Source organism: Semicossyphus pulcher, unplaced genomic scaffold, assembly GCF_022749685.1.
Source record: "Semicossyphus pulcher isolate SPU_LCO1_2020_fin unplaced genomic scaffold, fSemPul1.0.p SCAF_25, whole genome shotgun sequence".
Lineage (NCBI taxonomy): Eukaryota > Metazoa > Chordata > Actinopteri > Labriformes > Labridae > Semicossyphus > Semicossyphus pulcher.
Window position 1 is genome coordinate 6,642,914 of NW_027211699.1, and position 17,268 is coordinate 6,660,181.

At 46.8% G+C, this 17,268-nt stretch overlaps 1 protein-coding gene across 4 annotated transcripts in view; it reads right to left on the reverse strand.

Annotated features, from left to right (window-relative positions):
- Positions 1-582: 582 nt before the first annotated feature.
- Positions 583-17,268, reverse strand: part of ep300b (E1A binding protein p300 b) — a 31,608-nt gene continuing 14,922 nt past the window's right edge. For 3 of the 4 annotated variants that reach the window (XM_069675766.1, XM_069675765.1, XM_069675764.1), the window contains exons 17-30: positions 16,712-16,863; positions 13,423-13,662; positions 11,831-11,919; positions 10,718-10,798; positions 9,252-9,308; positions 8,828-8,905; positions 8,417-8,484; positions 8,176-8,326; positions 7,780-8,040; positions 7,472-7,637; positions 5,976-6,143; positions 5,732-5,893; positions 5,340-5,621; positions 583-5,133 (exon numbers count right to left, since the gene is read on the reverse strand). In XM_069675766.1, coding sequence (XP_069531867.1) covers positions 1,819-5,133; positions 5,340-5,621; positions 5,732-5,893; positions 5,976-6,143; positions 7,472-7,637; positions 7,780-8,040; positions 8,176-8,326; positions 8,417-8,484; positions 8,828-8,905; positions 9,252-9,308; positions 10,718-10,798; positions 11,831-11,919; positions 13,423-13,662; positions 16,712-16,863 — 5,270 coding nt within the window. In that variant the 3' untranslated portion in view covers positions 583-1,818. The remainder of the gene's footprint in view (positions 5,134-5,339; positions 5,622-5,731; positions 5,894-5,975; positions 6,144-7,471; positions 7,638-7,779; positions 8,041-8,175; positions 8,327-8,416; positions 8,485-8,827; positions 8,906-9,251; positions 9,309-10,717; positions 10,799-11,830; positions 11,920-13,422; positions 13,663-16,711; positions 16,864-17,268) is intronic. The other variant, XM_069675767.1, reaches the window with a different exon arrangement.

Genomic DNA, 17,268 nt, shown 5'->3' on the forward strand with positions numbered 1-17,268 from the left:
ACCACCGCGAGCCGGCCCCGGATAAGCGTAAGATAATGGATGGATGTAGTTACACATTTTGTCTCTTGAGTCAAATCATGTAGCTCTGTGGTCGGTTTGAGTGTCTTTGAAGTCACTTTGTTGTCGTTTTGTGTGTCTTTGTAGTCACTGGGTATATCGTTGTATACACGTTATGTCTGGTTGTGTGATATTTGTCTTTGAAGTCACCTTGTGTGCCTCTATGGTCATTCGAAGTGTCTTTGTAGTCCCTTAGTGTCTAAATGGTTCCTTGGCGTGTCTCTGTAGTAATTTTGTTTGCAAATATTGTGTTTATGAGCTTCTTTAAAGGCACCATGTGGTCTTTTGGCATGCATTTGTAATTTTTTTGTTTCACTTTGTGTGTCCTTCAAGTCACTTTTTGTCTCTGTGGTTTCTTGTGCCTCCAACGGTTGACCAATCAGATCTCTGGAGGGCCTGTGTCTCCCCTTTTCGCCACCCCTGGATATGGCTATTTATGTCTACATAATAATCTGAGGTTAATCGGGTATAAATATATTATATCAATCTTATTTCCAACAAACAGCCACATGCAGGAAACATCACTGTTGGTAATTTTCATTTTATTATAAAAAACAGTATTTGAGTCCACAGTTTGTGTTTCCTTTGTACAGTAAAAAATATTAAATTAAACTCCCAAAGTTCTTAGCAGAAAGATAAAGAGGATGGAGTTTGAAGGGAGGGAGAACAACTTCCCCCGGGGGAGGAGGAAGAGGAGGGGGGAGGGATTTAAAGTCCGAGGGAAGCAGCAAAGGGGACGAGGCAGATAAGAGACGGAGACGGATCTCCTCCTTTCTCCTCATTTCTGTGCAACACAGTTCATTTGGATCAAAATCCTCTGTTTACTCCAAACAGTAGAATCCTAAAAACACTAAAAGGAGCCCACCCCACCCATTTTTTTCACACCCCAGCCCATGTACTCAAAATGTTACAGGCACACAGGTATGCACCCCCCCTCCCCAAGCATCCTCTGCTCCATTATAAGTGTCTTTAAAGGAGGGAGTGCACACACATTCGAGGGAGAGGGCTTGCATGTTTGCGAGGGAAGAGTCTCTTCCAGCATGATCGATGTCCGTTACAGAAGCCGGCCGGGACGTCACAACGTGTCCGTTCAACGTCTCAAACTCACAGCAAACCCTCAACCACTGCAAGAAAACACTGACATGTAATTATTCCCCCCCGGACAGACCCAACTAAAGACATGTAAAGTGAAATGAAATATCCACTACCCCCGTCTGAACAGTCGATAACAAAAATATATTTCTATACGAATTTTAGCAGTCTCAGGGTACATAACACCCTCTCCCCTCCCCCCAAAAGAAAATAAATAAAGCAAAGCCAAACATTTAAATTAAGATATGCATCATGTTTGGATTTACATTAATAATAATCCACATCACTCTGCAGAACAGAAACAGACTGAATGATGGGAAACGAAACGGATAAAAAAGTTCTTTGCATTAAATCATTTCCTCTTTAATTCTCGACCACTTTTAAAATCTTAAAAACATTTCTTAAAAAAGGCATTTACTCCTATTTACCCCTGAAAACCCCGAAAATATCTCCTTTCTTGTATTCAGCGAGAGGTGGAGGCGAGAGGGGGGCTGCGAGAGAAACCGACCCCCCCTCTCTGTCCACTATTGGCAAAAAAATATATTAACAGCAATAACTTACATTTATTCTAATTTATTTAACGACTGCTTGATTTATTGTTCATCTCCCATAGGAAGTTCAGTTCAATGCATCTTTATTGAAAACATTTTGACACGTTAAGTAGAACTCCTACATGATGTCTAAAGGGTTGTGATTTAGATTCTGGCCCAGCGGGTCCTGACCGTTGCCCCCGGGCCCGTGGAGACCCGCCATGCCGCTCAGCTGAGACAGCATGGCGCTCTGGTCGGATCCAAACTGCTCCATAGAGTTCTGTTGCTGCTGCTGGGCGGTCTGCTGTTGTTGAGGGACCACCATGCCCGGGTGGTGCTGGTTCAGGTGGCCCGGGTGTGGAGAACCCGTCTGCATCTGGGGGGAGATGTGATGCGGGGAGGGCTGGGGCTGCATGCGGGGAGACGGGCTGGAGTGTGGCGGCTGGGACTGCGGTCTGGGTGAAGGCTGCGGGGATCGAACCTGGTTGGCGAGCGACGTGGGCAGAGTCTGACCCTGCAGATGGTGGTGGGGGGACTGAGCCATCTGCTGGGGCTGCTGAGGGCTCATGGGATTGCTGTGCTGGGCTGGTGACCCCCCAGGGCCCAGGTGCTGCTGCTGCTGCTGGAGCAGCCTCTGGTGCAGCGCTTGTTGAAGCAGAGCCTGAGAGGTTGTAGGGGGGCCGCTCTGAGTGGGCTGAGGGCCCTGAGGGGGCTGCTGAGGACCACCTCCACCCGGCCCCGAGTCACCTCCAGGCAGGCCTGACATAGCGTTCTGCTGCTGCATCTGCAGGTGGTGCTGATGCTGCAGCCTCTGCTGGAGTGCAGCGGTGGCCTGTTGCTGGGCCACAGAGCTGGGGTAACCCTGCCCCTGCTGGCCCGGGGGAGGCTGTGGACCTCCAGGGGGACCCTGACCCACTGCAGGAGGCTGCATCCCTGGCTGCCCCATGTAGCTCTGCGCCTGTGGAGGCTGCGGCTGCTGGAACTGACCGTGATTTACCCCCATCTGCTGTTGCTGTTGCTGCTGCTGCTGCTGCTGTTGCTGTTGTTGTTGTTGTTGTTGCTGCTGCTGCTGCTGCTGCTGCTGGAGGTGTCGTCTCATCAGCAGCTCTCTGAACTGGGGATTGTTGAGATTTCCCATCTGTGGCCCCTGGCCCTGCATTCCTCTGACCCCCCCTTGCTGCTGCTGCTGCTGCTGCTGCTGTTGCTGCTGTTGTTGTTGTTGTTGTTGTTGTTGTTGGAGAGCTGCCACTTGCTGCTGCTGTAAACTGCTGAGCATTGGCCTCTGCTGCTGTTGTTGTTGAAGCTGTTGTTGCTGTAGTTGCTGCTGCTGTTGTACCTGCTGCAGCTGGGCAATAGTTGCCATGTTAACATTCTGCCCCCCCATGTGCATCCCCGGCTGCCCGGGACCTGAAGCATTCATGTTCACCTGTGGGCCCCCTCCTGCCATCACATTACCACCAGGACCCCCTGTTGGACCGGGACCTCCAGGGACACCACCAGGGATACCTCCAGGGATACCTCCAGGGATACCACCAGGGATACCACCAGGGATACCTCCAGGGATACCTCCTGGTCCCCCGGGGCCCCCCTGCCCCCCCTTGTACTTTGAGGCCCTCTGCTTGATGAAGGCCGCCATGAGCTGAGGGTTCGACCGCAAGATGTTGAGGACTTGCTGCTGTTGGAGCGGTGAGCTTGGTGAGCGGAGAGTCCGTAACAGATCCTGCAGGGCAGCCTGGGGGATGTTTCCACCAGCGGCTCCAATCCCTGGGACACCAGTAGCTCCAGGAACTGACCCCCCTGGGACCCCACCACCAGCACCTTGCTGCTGCTGTTGTGCCATGTTCATCAAGGCAGCGTGGCTCTGAGCTTGTTGGTGCTGCTGCTGTTGCTGCTGCAGTTGCTGCTGCTGCTGCTGCTGCTGCTGCTGCTGCTGCTGCTGTTGAGCTGCCAACATGGCTGGATGGTTCATCTGGTTCATCATCGCCTGCCTCTGCTGTGGGGGCATCCCCTGTCCCGCCCACTGCTGCTGCTGTTGGGGGTTTTGAAGTGGTGCCCCCACCCTCTGCTGCTGAAGCTGGACTTGAGGGGGGAGCTGGCCCGGTGGGAGGTTACCCTGCTGAGGAGGCTGCTGCATGGGACCACCAGTGCCAACCATCATCCCTGGTGGAGCTCCTGGTTGTTGATCCATGTGGGCCCGAGCTGCTGCTTGGGTCTGTGGGGGCATTCCCTGCGGTCCAACCATCCCTACTGCCCCCTGGTGCCCCATGCCCATCTGTTGAGCCTGACCCTGCTGATGGTGAGGGTGAGGAGGCATTAAACCTGCCTGGGCCGCTTGTCTCTGCAGAGCCATCTTCCTCTGAGATTCGGCTACCTGCTGGATCTTCATCGCTATCTCTACAGCTGCGGGTGGGGGGCCAGACTGCTGCTGCTGTGGAAGTGAAGGCTGGCCCTGGGGTTGGTTAGGAAGTTGTTGCCCTCCTACAGCCATGACAGCACCACCAGGCTGCTGCTGGGGAGGCGTTGGAGAGCAGAGGACTGGTTTTCCCTGGGACTGATGGAGGGGGGAGGAGCCCGGGGGTCTGCTGGCATACGGAGGCAGGTTGTTGGGGTGCTGTTGGAGCTGGTGAGCGTTTGCTCCACTTTGCTGCTGGACCTGAGGAAGCATCTGCTGCTGATGTTGAGGAGAGCTCATCATCCCCCCAACCCCACCTCCTCCGCCCGCCATCTGCTGAAACTGGTGGTGGAGCTGGTGCTGAGGAGGCATGCCACCTTGAGAAGGCATCCCACCTGGTTGCTGCTGCTGCTGCTGCTGCTGCTGCTGGACTCCAGGACCAGGGCCCAGACCCTGCTGTGGGACAGGAGGCATGGTCTGAGTTGGGGTCTGTGGTGTTGGGGGTTGGGTTCCTCCTGAAGTAGGGGTACTTGGTGCCGTTGTACCATTGGTTCCTGGTGATGGAAGTCCTACAACAGGTCCTCCAGGTGGGCCTCCGGCTGGCTGCCCCACCCTTTGCATGCTCGCCATCCTCCTCCTCAACATCTGAGCCTGCTGGAGGCGGTGCTGCAGCTGCTGCTGTCGGAGCTTCTGCTTGATGTTCAGACAGAACGGGACGGGACATTTGTTCTCCTGACAGTGTTTGGCGTGGTAGCAGCACAGAGCGATGAGCTGCTTGCAGATGGGACAGCCGCCATTCGTCTTGCGCTTGCAGCTTTTCGTGTGCTGAACGACGCGCTTCATCTTCTGGCAGGACGGCAGGGAGCAGTTGGCGTTGCGGCACTGGCATGCGTGGACCAGCGACTGGATGCAGCGCTGGATGCTGAGACGGCGAGAGTCTCCTGGGCTTTGCGTGGCTGCAGCTGCCTGGTTGTTGCTGTCGTCGTCCAATCCGAGCCCCAGTTTGTCCATCTTGTGCTCGTGACCTTTAGCGTTGTAGCAGGTGATGCACAAGTCGTAGTCCTGCAGAAGAAAGGGAAAGAAGAGCGAGTGTTAAGTACTGGATTCATTTAGACATGTTAAAACTTTCCTGGGAAGGTTAATGCACATTGTACATTCACTTAAGTCTGGTCTGAAACTGGTTCATCTTGGTTCTTACATCATCCTCTCACCCTACAACAACATAGACACAACTACACATCATGTTTTGAGTGGGTCCTGATTCTCACCTCGCAGACGGTGCAGTGGAAGCGCGTCTCCACGTGATGTTTGCACTCATTGCAGGTGTAGACGAAGCGGTCCTGGCTCTGGTTGTGCAGCTCCACCAGCATACACATGGAGCTCCACAAAGACCTCCGGAGAGAGCTGAACTCCAGGTGCTTGTCCCGGGCCAGGGTCAGGAAGGCGTCGCGGCCATCCATCAGGTCGCAGGCCATCAGTGGGTCGGCGTCAGTGATGGGGGGCAGCGAGTTGGCGGAAGGGACGGCGATGAGGCGGATGACAAAGAAGACCTGGGAATAAGAGGGAAGAGGATCAGCTGTTAGTGAAAGTCAGCTAACAGTGTGGGGCAAACAATTAAAGAGTTAGCAGCTGTTGCTATAATCCCATTAGACGTGCATACCTCTTTATGCTTCTCCATGGTGGCGTAGAGCTTCTGGGAGAGGTCATTGGACACGTTTGGCATCCCTGGTTTCTTCTTATTGGCTCGGCTCAGGCTGCTCTTGTTCTTGCTCGTCTTTTTATTGTTCTTCTTTTTGGCGTTCTTGCTGTCACCTTTTGTGGCCTGTGGATTAATGTCAACGTCAGTACAGAGCACCACCGTGAAAAAGATCAATACTGGACATGTGTGCTTGCAATCTACTCACATCTGTGCTTTCATTGGAGGTGCTGTTCTCCTCCCTCTTCCTCTCCTCCTCCTCCTGCTCCAGCTCCTTGATGCTCTCCTCCAGCACGTTGGGCCAGAAGTCGCCCTCAAAGTACGGCAGCTCCTTGGCACTGGTCAGCCGGTCCTCTGTGGCCTGCTTGAAGATGTCCTGATGGGACAAAGAGACGTGTTCAAAGGCTAATAATGCTTTTTCTCATGGGGTGTAAATCCTTTCAAAAAGACCTTCTGTCGTTCACTATAAAACATTTATCATATTTATTTGCAAAACTTCAGCTAACATTAGGGTCAATAGTGTGTCCTTTAGTAATAGACCAGGTTTGTTCTTTGTTTGTCTCTTAACATTGTTTTCAGGTGGAATGCACCTTGTCTGTAGACCAATGTTTTCTCCAAAATCCAGAGTATTTCCACACTGTTCATTTACAACCTAGCTGCACTTACATGCAAACTGTGAATTTCTACCCTCTCTGCAGACCAACCGCTGCTGGGTGATGGAAAACGCGTCACTAACTGGGCGCCGCTTGTGATTTTTTCCACAAATGCAAAGGCTTTCATCAGTGGGCCATAGGCTCAGTCCCCATAAGTCACTATCTATCGCAGAATGAGGTAACAGACATTTATTTTAATGAAAATATTTGAGATTATCACTTTAACTTTGCATCGTTGATCATTGAATGCAATTATTACGATGTACCCCTACCTGGCTTAGGGCCCGATCAGACAGGACACATTTTAGCAGCTGGGGACTTTTTTGTCATTGTTTTCAATGAGAGGCTTTTTGCTTGCTGCTTTTGCTTTGCAGAGCGCTTCGCTTTTTTCCGCTCTGCGCGCCTCACGTTTTTGAGGAAACGCTCCGAGCGCCTCGAGTTGAAAAAACACCCAACGTCATGGGCGTTTTTTCTCATTGTCCAATCGGATGAAAGGAGAGGCGAGCCTTCTGTCAGTTTACAATGTAACGGTTAGGTTAATGACAGCTAATGATTCGGTGGTTGCCTTAACAACAGTAGGGAAAAAAAGCTGCCCCCAGCTGCTAAACGCGCTCTGTCTGATCGGGTGTTTACTTCCACAAAAAAGGCAGTGCGGTGCGCCTCGCGTTTTACAGCCTGCAAAGCGCGTCCTGTCTGATCGGACCCTTAGCTGTTTAATAAACTCCATTGGCCATCAATCACATGGTTTACCTGAAAGCTCTCCTAATGTCTTTTGATCAGACCACCTGATCTTTTATCATTGGTTGCATTTTGCCTTTTTGCTGGCCAAAGCGTTGTAGTTTTTTTATAAGAAAAACTAACTGTAACATTTTATATGGTATGAGCAGAGACTGGGAACAAATGCTTTAAGGCTCATGTGGAAATATAAAAATAAACAAACTGAACAGAAAACCCCGGGAAAAAAAATGGACGATTTTAGGGACCATTGGTCAATGTCTCGGGATTTGATCTGCAGTAATAAATGAATTAATCCACCGGACATGCGTCTCACCTTATAATCGTGGACGATGCGTTCCGACACGGCCTTGTCCAGCATCTTCTTGTACCACTCCTGCAGGCGTTTTGGCTTCGGGATCTTCTGGTCGGCTGGATGACAATGGAAGATGTAATCGTCCCCTTCACTGGGTGGACAGGCCCAGATATGACCCGTTGTAAACCTGAAACAAAAGACATGGAGTCGTTACAGAAGAAGAAAATGATTGACTTGTGACCTGCTTATTTTAACGCACATGATAATGTGTTTCAGCTGGGAGTCTCTTGTGGGTGTCATGTTTGAGAAGGTCTGAACTGTTCTCTTACCCCTGCCTCTTGACATACTCCAGGTAGCCCAGCAGGATCTCGTAGTAGACAGCAGTCCTGAGGTGTCGAGGTTTGAAGAAGTGCACGCTGTCCAGGTAAGAGATGTAAACTCGTCTCTGATTGGGAGGCGGGCAGTCGGAGCCGTACTCTTGGACGTGCATGCCGAAGAAACATACGTCCGCTCCGTCGATGTCCTCGAATGCAAACAAGGCTTTCATCCTGTAAGGGAAGGACTCGGACATCTCTCCGCTGTCGACAAACCTGGAGGAAAAGAAAAACGGCTATAAGATCCAAGAAATATCAACAGCAAAGGCTACAGGTTTAAATCAACCCAAGCATCGCTTTCTGGATTATATGTTCTGTACAAAAGACACAGCAGCAGCAGAGTATTCCTACCTGGACTTCATGCCCGGCTTCACCTCCACCACCTTGTCCGAGACGTGGACCACGCGGACGGTGACCTCGCCAGATTCAGGGTGGGGCTGCCGCTTGAGGTAGTCGTTCACTCTCGTCTCCAGAAAGCTCCCCAGCTTTGTCTGAGGGAGCCCTGCAGAGGAGACAAGAAACAAACAGGAGAGGTGTGAGAGATGTGTAGTGTAAAAATCAGGCGTAGTCGTAGTGACGTCACTCCGCTTACTTTTGGCTGCGTATTTGTTCTCTTTCCGTGTCTTGTTGGCACTTTTGAGGCAGTTGTCACACACAAAGCTGTGGGGAGGGAGGAAGTGGAAATTGCAGGTTAGCAACGAGTCAGTGGTTCAGTGGCTTTAATCGAGACGACTTAGACTTTGATGCGAGTCGTCCTTTCTTTAATCAACTATAATCAAAGTCAAACTGCAACTCAAGATCTTGGTCTCAAAAAGTGTGTGTGATCTCTAACAGCTCATACAGCACGTCTGCGGCTGCATTAACATGGTAATTCGTATGTATTAGGACTTAATAGTACTTCTCCAGCACCTTAATTGATGTTCTGGATGATTTAAAAATCTATTTTTCCAGGCTGAAGTCACGTAACAGAATGTACAGAGCGTGTGCGTGATAGCTGGCTCACCCTGACGGCCATATGGTTTCATGATGCAGGACGCAGATCTGGTGCATTTTACGACCGCAGTCATTACATTCCACGAGTCTGAGCAGAGAAAACGAGGAGACAGAAAACAGACACAAAGTGCAAAGTTAATACAGTAATGTCTCACATGTGATGGAAACACTGTTTGTTCCTCTGCAGAAGCTACAAACATGCTAAATAAATCAGTATAAAATATCCAAAATATCTTGTTTAAATTCAAATAACTCAGAACTTTTATTCACACATGATTTTAACTTAATCACAGCTAATTCAAGCGGCTCACATAAGATTACTAAAATCTAAAATCATGACACAATTTATACTAGATACCAAAATAAAGCAGGACAGAGAAGACGAAGAGTAATAATCCATAAATGGATGTAAATAAGTGAAGAAGGGGACGTACAGCTCAGGGTCGAGTGTGTCGTTTTTCTTCCGTTGGAACTGATCTTTGTTGATGGACCTGCAGGAACAGAGAAGAAGACAAGCTGCTGTAACAAACTGCAGGATCCTTTTATCAACTAGCTGAATACGTCATCACCACACACTTTCCATTCTAATGTTTATGCCGGATCAAACAACAAGGTGACTTTAGGATGAAAAAAGATGAAGTCATCCGATAAGATGACTTTATATTTAAAATATTCTTAATTTATTACATCGATTTATCTTCTTAAATCAAACAAACAGCAGTCAAAGCTACAATTGAACTCCAGGAGATAAATTAAACACCACCAAGCTGCTTGTTACAAACTCAAATACTGTTGTGCAGACAAATGTTTAATCCCACAACACTTTGGCCATTATTATTATCAACAAAAAACCTGGTCATTTAAAAAAATAATCAATTAGTCATTAAGTGGAAATATGCACAAAAAAAAAAAAGGCAAACCACAGCTTGACAGAGCGCTGAGTGCTGTCATTACACGTCTGGTTTTGTCCGTGTTAAATATGAGGAAAGCAGCAAATCTTTACAGAACAGAAGCTGGAACTGAGGAATGATTGACATGTCTGAAAAACGACAAAATCAGTTCATCGGCTATCAAAACATTTGCCGATTAATTGGTGATGGACTAATTAATTAAAGAATTGTTGCAGCTAAAAAGAACTTTCCTAATACTTGAGGTTTGATTTGGTTGGATTGTTGAAAGATGTTAACTGCAGGATATTAACATTAGATGGAGCTGTGTCCGTTAAAAACAGAGTCTTCAGTTTGATTCGGTATAAACACCAAACAACCTCAAAGAATTTCAAGGTTCTTACACATTTGTAAGAGTACAATTCAAGCACATTTTAAGCGTTTTCAAAATACCTAAACTCAAAACATCCAGGCTCTCGTAGCCTTTATCATCGATTCTAATTTATTACTATAAATGACTATTTGTCTCCATGACGATAGATTTACGCAACCCCTTATCATTTTGGAGCTCGCGTTAGCCAATCTAGCTTTGTTTGCACTGTGGTGCAAGACACTGACAAAGATTGATATATTTTAAATACATAAAGATTTTGGGTTTACAGGAGTTTGTGTGTAAATGAAACACATGAAAAGATGTTGAAAATGAAGTTGTGAAGTTCTAGCACTTTCTTAACCTCACCTAAAAACCTAAAAATTAAGCATTTTCACATTTCCAGACTTTTTTGAACCCTGAATAGATAAAAAATTATATGCAAATATAAGACAAACATACAATATGTGATACTGTCAATCAATGTGAAATAAAAGGACTCCTCCCTCCCTTCAGATACTTATGAGAAACACTTTTTAAAGGCTTGTGTTATATCTAAATATCCAAGAAGACTTTATAACAGCTGGTACATTTAATTTGATGCTGCTTCTATCAAACAATAAAAGAGTGTGATGGTACTCACGTCTGAGGCTGGGAGGGGTCGTCCCCCAGGGAAACGCTCTCGCTCTGGATTTCGTTGAAACACTTCTCACAGAAGTGGTACCTGTCAGCAAGAAGCCCATATTTTGGTGAACTACACCGTTCGCCATCAGCACAGCCAATCACAGAGAGGGCACGAAGAAGCAGCCGCCAATCAGGGCAGGGCAGGGCAGGCCGGGGGGGCGGACACACAGGAGGAGGCAGAGGGCAAGGTAGGTCGTCGCCAGGAGGAAGCAGCCAATCGTGATGCAGGGTTTTTGTGTGGGCGGAGTGTTTTGATTTTGCGCGTAAATTTTGGAGTGGATGATTGGTCACACCAAAACAGGCCAATGCAGACATCACAAGCGTTAAAAAAGGAGGGAGAGAAGGGGGGAGAAGGGAAGGGGGAGGGAGGGAGATGGGGGAGGTCAAAATGAAGATTAAAAAAGCGTGAAATAAATCGTTACAGGTCAGACGAGGACAATGAGAGAGGGGGGGTTCATGGAGGGGGCGACAGGATGTGAACAACAACCAACAGAGGACAGAGAGCCAAGGCAAAGCAAAGATTAGCGTCAGACGTCCAGTGGTAAACAACAACAACATTACAGCAACATGAGAGACCACTAGGAGCTGAGGAGGAGGAGGAGGGTGAGGATACGAGTCTCCAAACATGAAAGGGTGGATGAGGAAAAAAAACAAAGCAACAGAGACCCATCATCCTTTTGAGGTCATTTATAAAGTGGGAACCTTCTTCTGCAGGTGAGAATGATAAACCCCCAACGACCCGCTCTCTTTATCTGGTTACAGGTATCAGAAAGTGCAAGCAGTCACGTGTCGAGCGAGTAAATTTACTGAAACAAATAAAGAATACCTGCTGAGGAAGACAGGAGCCCACTTTATGAATGACGACATAATGGAGTTAAAACGTTGAACTATGAAAGTGGAGATGGAGCCAGGGTAACCAGTGGAAGCCAAATTAAAACTCATCTGTGATTGCACTGATCGATTATGTTTTCTACAGCAAAGCATCAATGTGCAAAGTACAACAAGGCATGAAAAAGCTGATCTCATCGGCTGTTGTGATCTGTGTAAGCTTCAATGTGTCCAAAGCCCTTACCTGTTCTGGTAGCTAAAGTAAGCGGCGTCTCGTTGGATGGTGCATAATTGTTTTCCATAGCAGCACAGAGTTTGGGGGGAAAACTCAAACTGTAACAATACAGAGACAAAAAGACAAAGTTGTTGGCACACAGAATAAATTACACCTTTCCTCATATAAACATACAGACACAAAGAAAACAGAACTGCATGTTAGCATATGGCTACTCTGACCGCATTTACCTAGCCCAAATATTAAGTTTCCTTTAAATGTTGGGAAATATTTAATTCACTTTCTGTCATAGAGTTGGAAGAAAAGATCAATTCCCCTCTCATGATTATCATTTACATATGAGGCTACAGCCAGCAGCTAGTTAGCTCAGCATTAGCACAATAAAACAGCTAGTCTAACCCAATCTAATGGTCAAAACAAAAGCTTACTAATTAACTTCTGAAGGGCCACTAGCGGCGTATTTTTGCACTGGCAGCGCCCACGACCTCCATTTCAGCGCGTTTCCAACCGGCGTTTACTGTTGCTAGGTTACGAAAGTTGTCAGGCGGCACTTCCGCGTCACTTGGTAGTGAGCGTTAAGTCTGTTTTAAACCGCTCTGTATGCTTACTATTTACTTTTATTCAAGTCAATTTTACAATGAAAACAATGGAGAGGAATCGTGTCCTACATTAGCAGCAGCTCTACACCTGGAAATTGTACCCTTGAAAAAACTAACCGATGCGCTTCTCCTCCGCCATTGTTGTTGACAAAGATGATATCGGAAGTCCCGCCCCTTCTTGATTTTGATTGGTCGATGAGGGAGCAGCAACATTTACGAGCGCTGCTCCGTTCCAAAAATTGTTTTCAACTGAGAGTACAGCGACAAAAAACAGCTGGACACAGTTGATGGAGCCAAGCTAGCCGTTTCCCCAATTGCAGTATTTGTGCTAAGCTAAGCTAACCGAGTGCTGGCTTTAGCGTCACATTTTCTCTTCATACATGAGAGTGGTGTCAGTCTTCTCATCTCACGGTTATTTTCCCCACAAATGTCACTACTAGAGCCCGAACAATATTTGATTTCTGAGATCGATATCCATTTTAGGCGGGAAAAATGTTGATGCTGAATGAAAATAGAACTTTTCTATTTGAATTTTTCCCTATATGACTATGCAAAGATATTCAGAGGGCTTCTTAAAAGTATTAAATAACATAACATTATTATACATTGTCAACCAATTCTTTAGTTACCACAGATTACACAGCTGTGATGCTCTGCTACATGTGCTGCAGACGGTGCAAAGAGGATTGTAAGCTGTGGAGTCTGAGCATGCTCTGCTGGACAAACCACATGACACGTTTTCTAAATCACCCTAAGCACCGTTTTCTGCAAAATATGTTCGATAAAAAAAGTTTTCACATCCGTAACGATATATGTGATATGCCCAGATTGGCTGATAGCATCAGGTAACATGTATATCGATCAGGCTCTAGTCACTCCAAAAGCCTTATCCTTTAAAAACCAACCCTGACCAGAACTTAAAAAAGAAAACTATTTTCACTGAGGTAAAGATTCCTTATCAAAGATCACATGAATTAAGAAAAACAAAATCTCCTGCCTCACCTTCCTTCCACAACAGTAACCCAGGCCCTGCATGACAGGGTCGATCTCCGACTCAAACACCTCAGCCAGCTTGGAGCAGTACTTGTAGACTCGGGACGTCTTGCGGTTGTACAGCCAGGCGTTGTTGAACATCAGCCAGATATCGTCGACGTACTGCCACGGCTCCTGGTACTGCCCCGTGTCCAGCTTCCGCTTGATGGTCGACAGGTCCATCGGGTTCTTCACGATGTCAAAGTAGTCCTGTTTTGGGAGGGTTGCCATCCGGATTGGAGAGGCGGGTGGAGGTAAAGTTGAGGAGTTGAGAAGGGTGGAGGGAGGGTCGTGTAATCCGATGAAAGTGAAGGTACGCGGTGGACCAGGCGGGACCAGATTAGGGAGAGAAGAGGGTGCAGGGAGGACAATGTTGTTGAGCGCTGCAGAGAAGAAGGTTTGCGTGCAAACAGAGAGACATGACAACTTCTGCCCTCCAGCTCTCTGCTTTGCACCCTACATTTCCAACACCCTAACTCTACTGTGAACAGGGACTGGGCGACCGCCACAAGTCTGCCCGGTCCTCTGCTGCTCATATTATCACAGGGATAAACTAGCTACAGATGAAATTGCACTTTAGATATCCTTTTGCAACTGAAGCAAAGCTTAATATGTCAATTTGTCTTCAGAAGCATGATTCCTTGCAAACAGAGTTTTCAGTCCCAGGGAGCAATCAGGGTGCAAAACCAAGACAACAGAGCAGTGGCAATAGCAACAGGCAGACAGATTCACTGTTTTTAGCAACACAGCGGCTGGCTTTAACAATGCCAGCAGCATGAGTGGCATCGTGATGGCAGAGTTAAAGCCAACAGTGCTGAGGTGAAGCGTGTGCGAGAGCGACGGATGAGTCTCCAAATCGTGTCTTTTCCTGCCGTCTGATCTCCTCCAAGTAAAATTGGAGAACAGAGTGAGGAAAAGGAAGGCTGTTCGGAGATTCAACCAAAAAATAAGCCAATAATAATAGAGGACTTTCAAGGAACAGGGTCCATCTCAGTGTTCTCACGGCAAATAGAGTAAGGATACAGAACCTCGTCTCTTAAAGGAACCACTCACACGAGCGAACAAGTGATGCATATTACCCTGTCAACCTGCAGAGCCAAATCTATATATCATAACTCTGCAGTGCTCAGGCGAGTGAAAGAGTTAGAGCTGAATATCGTGACTGGGTTAAGCTAACCTAGCCAACCTTCAGAAGCAGAAATAATCACATTTGCTGTCTGGAATAAGATTCTTGCTTTAATAGAAGGAGGAAATCTGTCACAGGAGCCAGGCAGTTTCTGTCTCTATTAATTCAAATATGGATGGCTCCCTTTTTGTCCTTCCATTAAACATTTATTTTAGATTTGCTTGTTTGGCTGTGCCACGGGGACTTGGTTCCAGGCTTGATCAGAGTAATGGGTATATCCATGACTCCTTTCTGAGCTGAAGCTGAGCTACAGACTTTTGAATTATGAAGTTATTAAAACTGCAGTTTTGTTTGGTCCGTGCCGTTTTGGTTCATATCGTAAATGTTTATTTGATTTTTTGGCTTTTGCTTTTATTAGACAGGACAGCGGAAGAGAGACAGGAAATGTGGCGAGAAGAGAGAGGTGGATGACACGCACCAAATGGTCATAGCAGTGTTCATTTTGGCAGCTGTTTTAGATTTAGTCTTAAGATTAAACTTTTAGTCGACGAAAACTCAAAACATTTTAGTCCAGTTTTAGTCAATAAAAGGGAGGGGGGAAATATGACTCCCCCCTCCAGTCTCCCTGTTCTCGTTTTTACCTGTTTGCTTCAGGCAAAATTAAGACTTTCATCCAAACAGCAAATGAACGATGAAGACGCAGCATCTAAAGATTACTTTTCATCATCGCTTCTCATTTAAACAGTCTGACTGAAGCACAAAGCTGATGATCGCCCCTTTTTTGTTAGCGCAGAGCCTGAAGCAGAAAGCCCGAGTGACACAGAGAGAGTTCACAACCTGCTTCGTGACACCTGTTACCCAGTTACAGGAGTGCATTGCTTGTATTTTGACAGCCAGATTAGACGCACGGTGGGAGGAAACAGCCCACCACTAACATTTTAGTCCCGTCTAATTAATGAAAACAAAACATACGTGTTATAAACAACGATCTATTTTAAGCTTGTCATGTCTCGTCTTCGTCATGGAAAATGGATCGTTGACGAACATTTTTCGTCATAATTTTCGTTAACTAAATTAACACTGGGTCATCGACCGGGGGTGGAACCTGCGACCAGTGCATCGAGGACTGTAGCCTCTGTAGCCCACTGAGCTAAACACGCAGTCCTAAATGTTTGTTTTATTAACTCAATTTTTGCCGTCTTAATTTGTGTAAATGTTCCTTTAAAAACTTTAAAACACAACAGTGGAAAGTTGCATCACTTGACTGTGGAGGTTCCTGAAGAGAGGTGAGCTAATATCCAGGCGCTCTAAAAATGGCTTCTACTGAACTTCAAATTTCATGATGCAGTGAGAGAATGGACACTTTGTTTTTCATACACTCATTAGTTTGACCTGTATGTAAGTCAATACTGAGTCTCATCCTCTGTATTTTAGATGGCATGACTGCAAAGTTGTTGTCCCACCTCTTCACACACTGCCCACCTGAACAGCGACACACTACTACTGGTGAGGAACTGAACTAGAAAGCTAGCAATGAAATACTACGATGAGAACTACAAAAACCATGATTGAAATAAAAAAACCTGAAATATGATGTCAAAAAGGCAAAAGTCAAACAAACTCGAGAGATAAATGAAAGCAATCGGCTCATGAACTTCTTTATCCGACATCACGTCTCATTTCTGACGCTGGAGTCCAATGACAGACAACGAGCTGTGAGTGAATCAGGCCTCGTACTCTGATGGACGCCTGGGTCACACAGTGTCCTTTGATTTTTTAAAGTAATAGATTTACTAAAAATCATAAGAATAAAGATGGCAAAAAATCTGGACTCTGCCAAACTGTTATACTTAAATGTAAAGGCAAATGTTCATAAGAGTCATTGCTTTGATTTATAAATGACACACACGCACACACGCACACACACATCTCATTGTCTTAACCTCTGACATGCAATGGGAGAAAAATCAACTAAAGATTAAAGCAGCAGATATTTTTAAATGAACAGAAAAAATATGACGACTATGACAAAAGGAGAAATCAATACTGCAGATGAAAAAGCAAAAACAAACAAAATAAAAGCTACTTTTTCAGAAGAGTTGAAGCAAAATGGCAGCCAGTGCAGTCCCTTACCAGGTTAGTTTTGTTACTAGTTCGAATACGTACGGGTATTCCCAGTAACTGGGGGTCCACCGGCTGACGGAAGGGCAGGGACTCAGGGTCCTGCCGGTACAAAGCCTCCAGGGTGGGCATCAGAGCCTGACGCAGCTCCTCCGGCTTGAAGACTGGAAGAGAGGAGCAAAAGAAAAGAAGTGAGAGAGACATAGAGAAGAGAAGACGAAGCAGCCTCTCCTCTCTGCGTTAGCTCGATTTGGACATGAACAAGCGTGGCGCTCTGTTAACTCATGAAGTTACTCATTGAGCTCAAGTTCGTTTTTCAGAAGACACTTCAGAAACGCTGGATTGCTCCCTTCAAGTAGGGAGAGAGGAACTGAGAGAGGTAGGGAGAGAGGAACTGGCTCAAGCGAAGGAAGTATCTCTGGGTCTTAGTCACGAGTGAGGGTAATATGGATCGTGAGATTGACTGAGTCGTTGGTGCAGGGCAGCAGTTTTGCGGGCGTTGTACCGGACCCTCGTGGTGAAGAAGGAGCTGACGCGTAAGGCGACGCTCTCAATTTACCATTCGATCT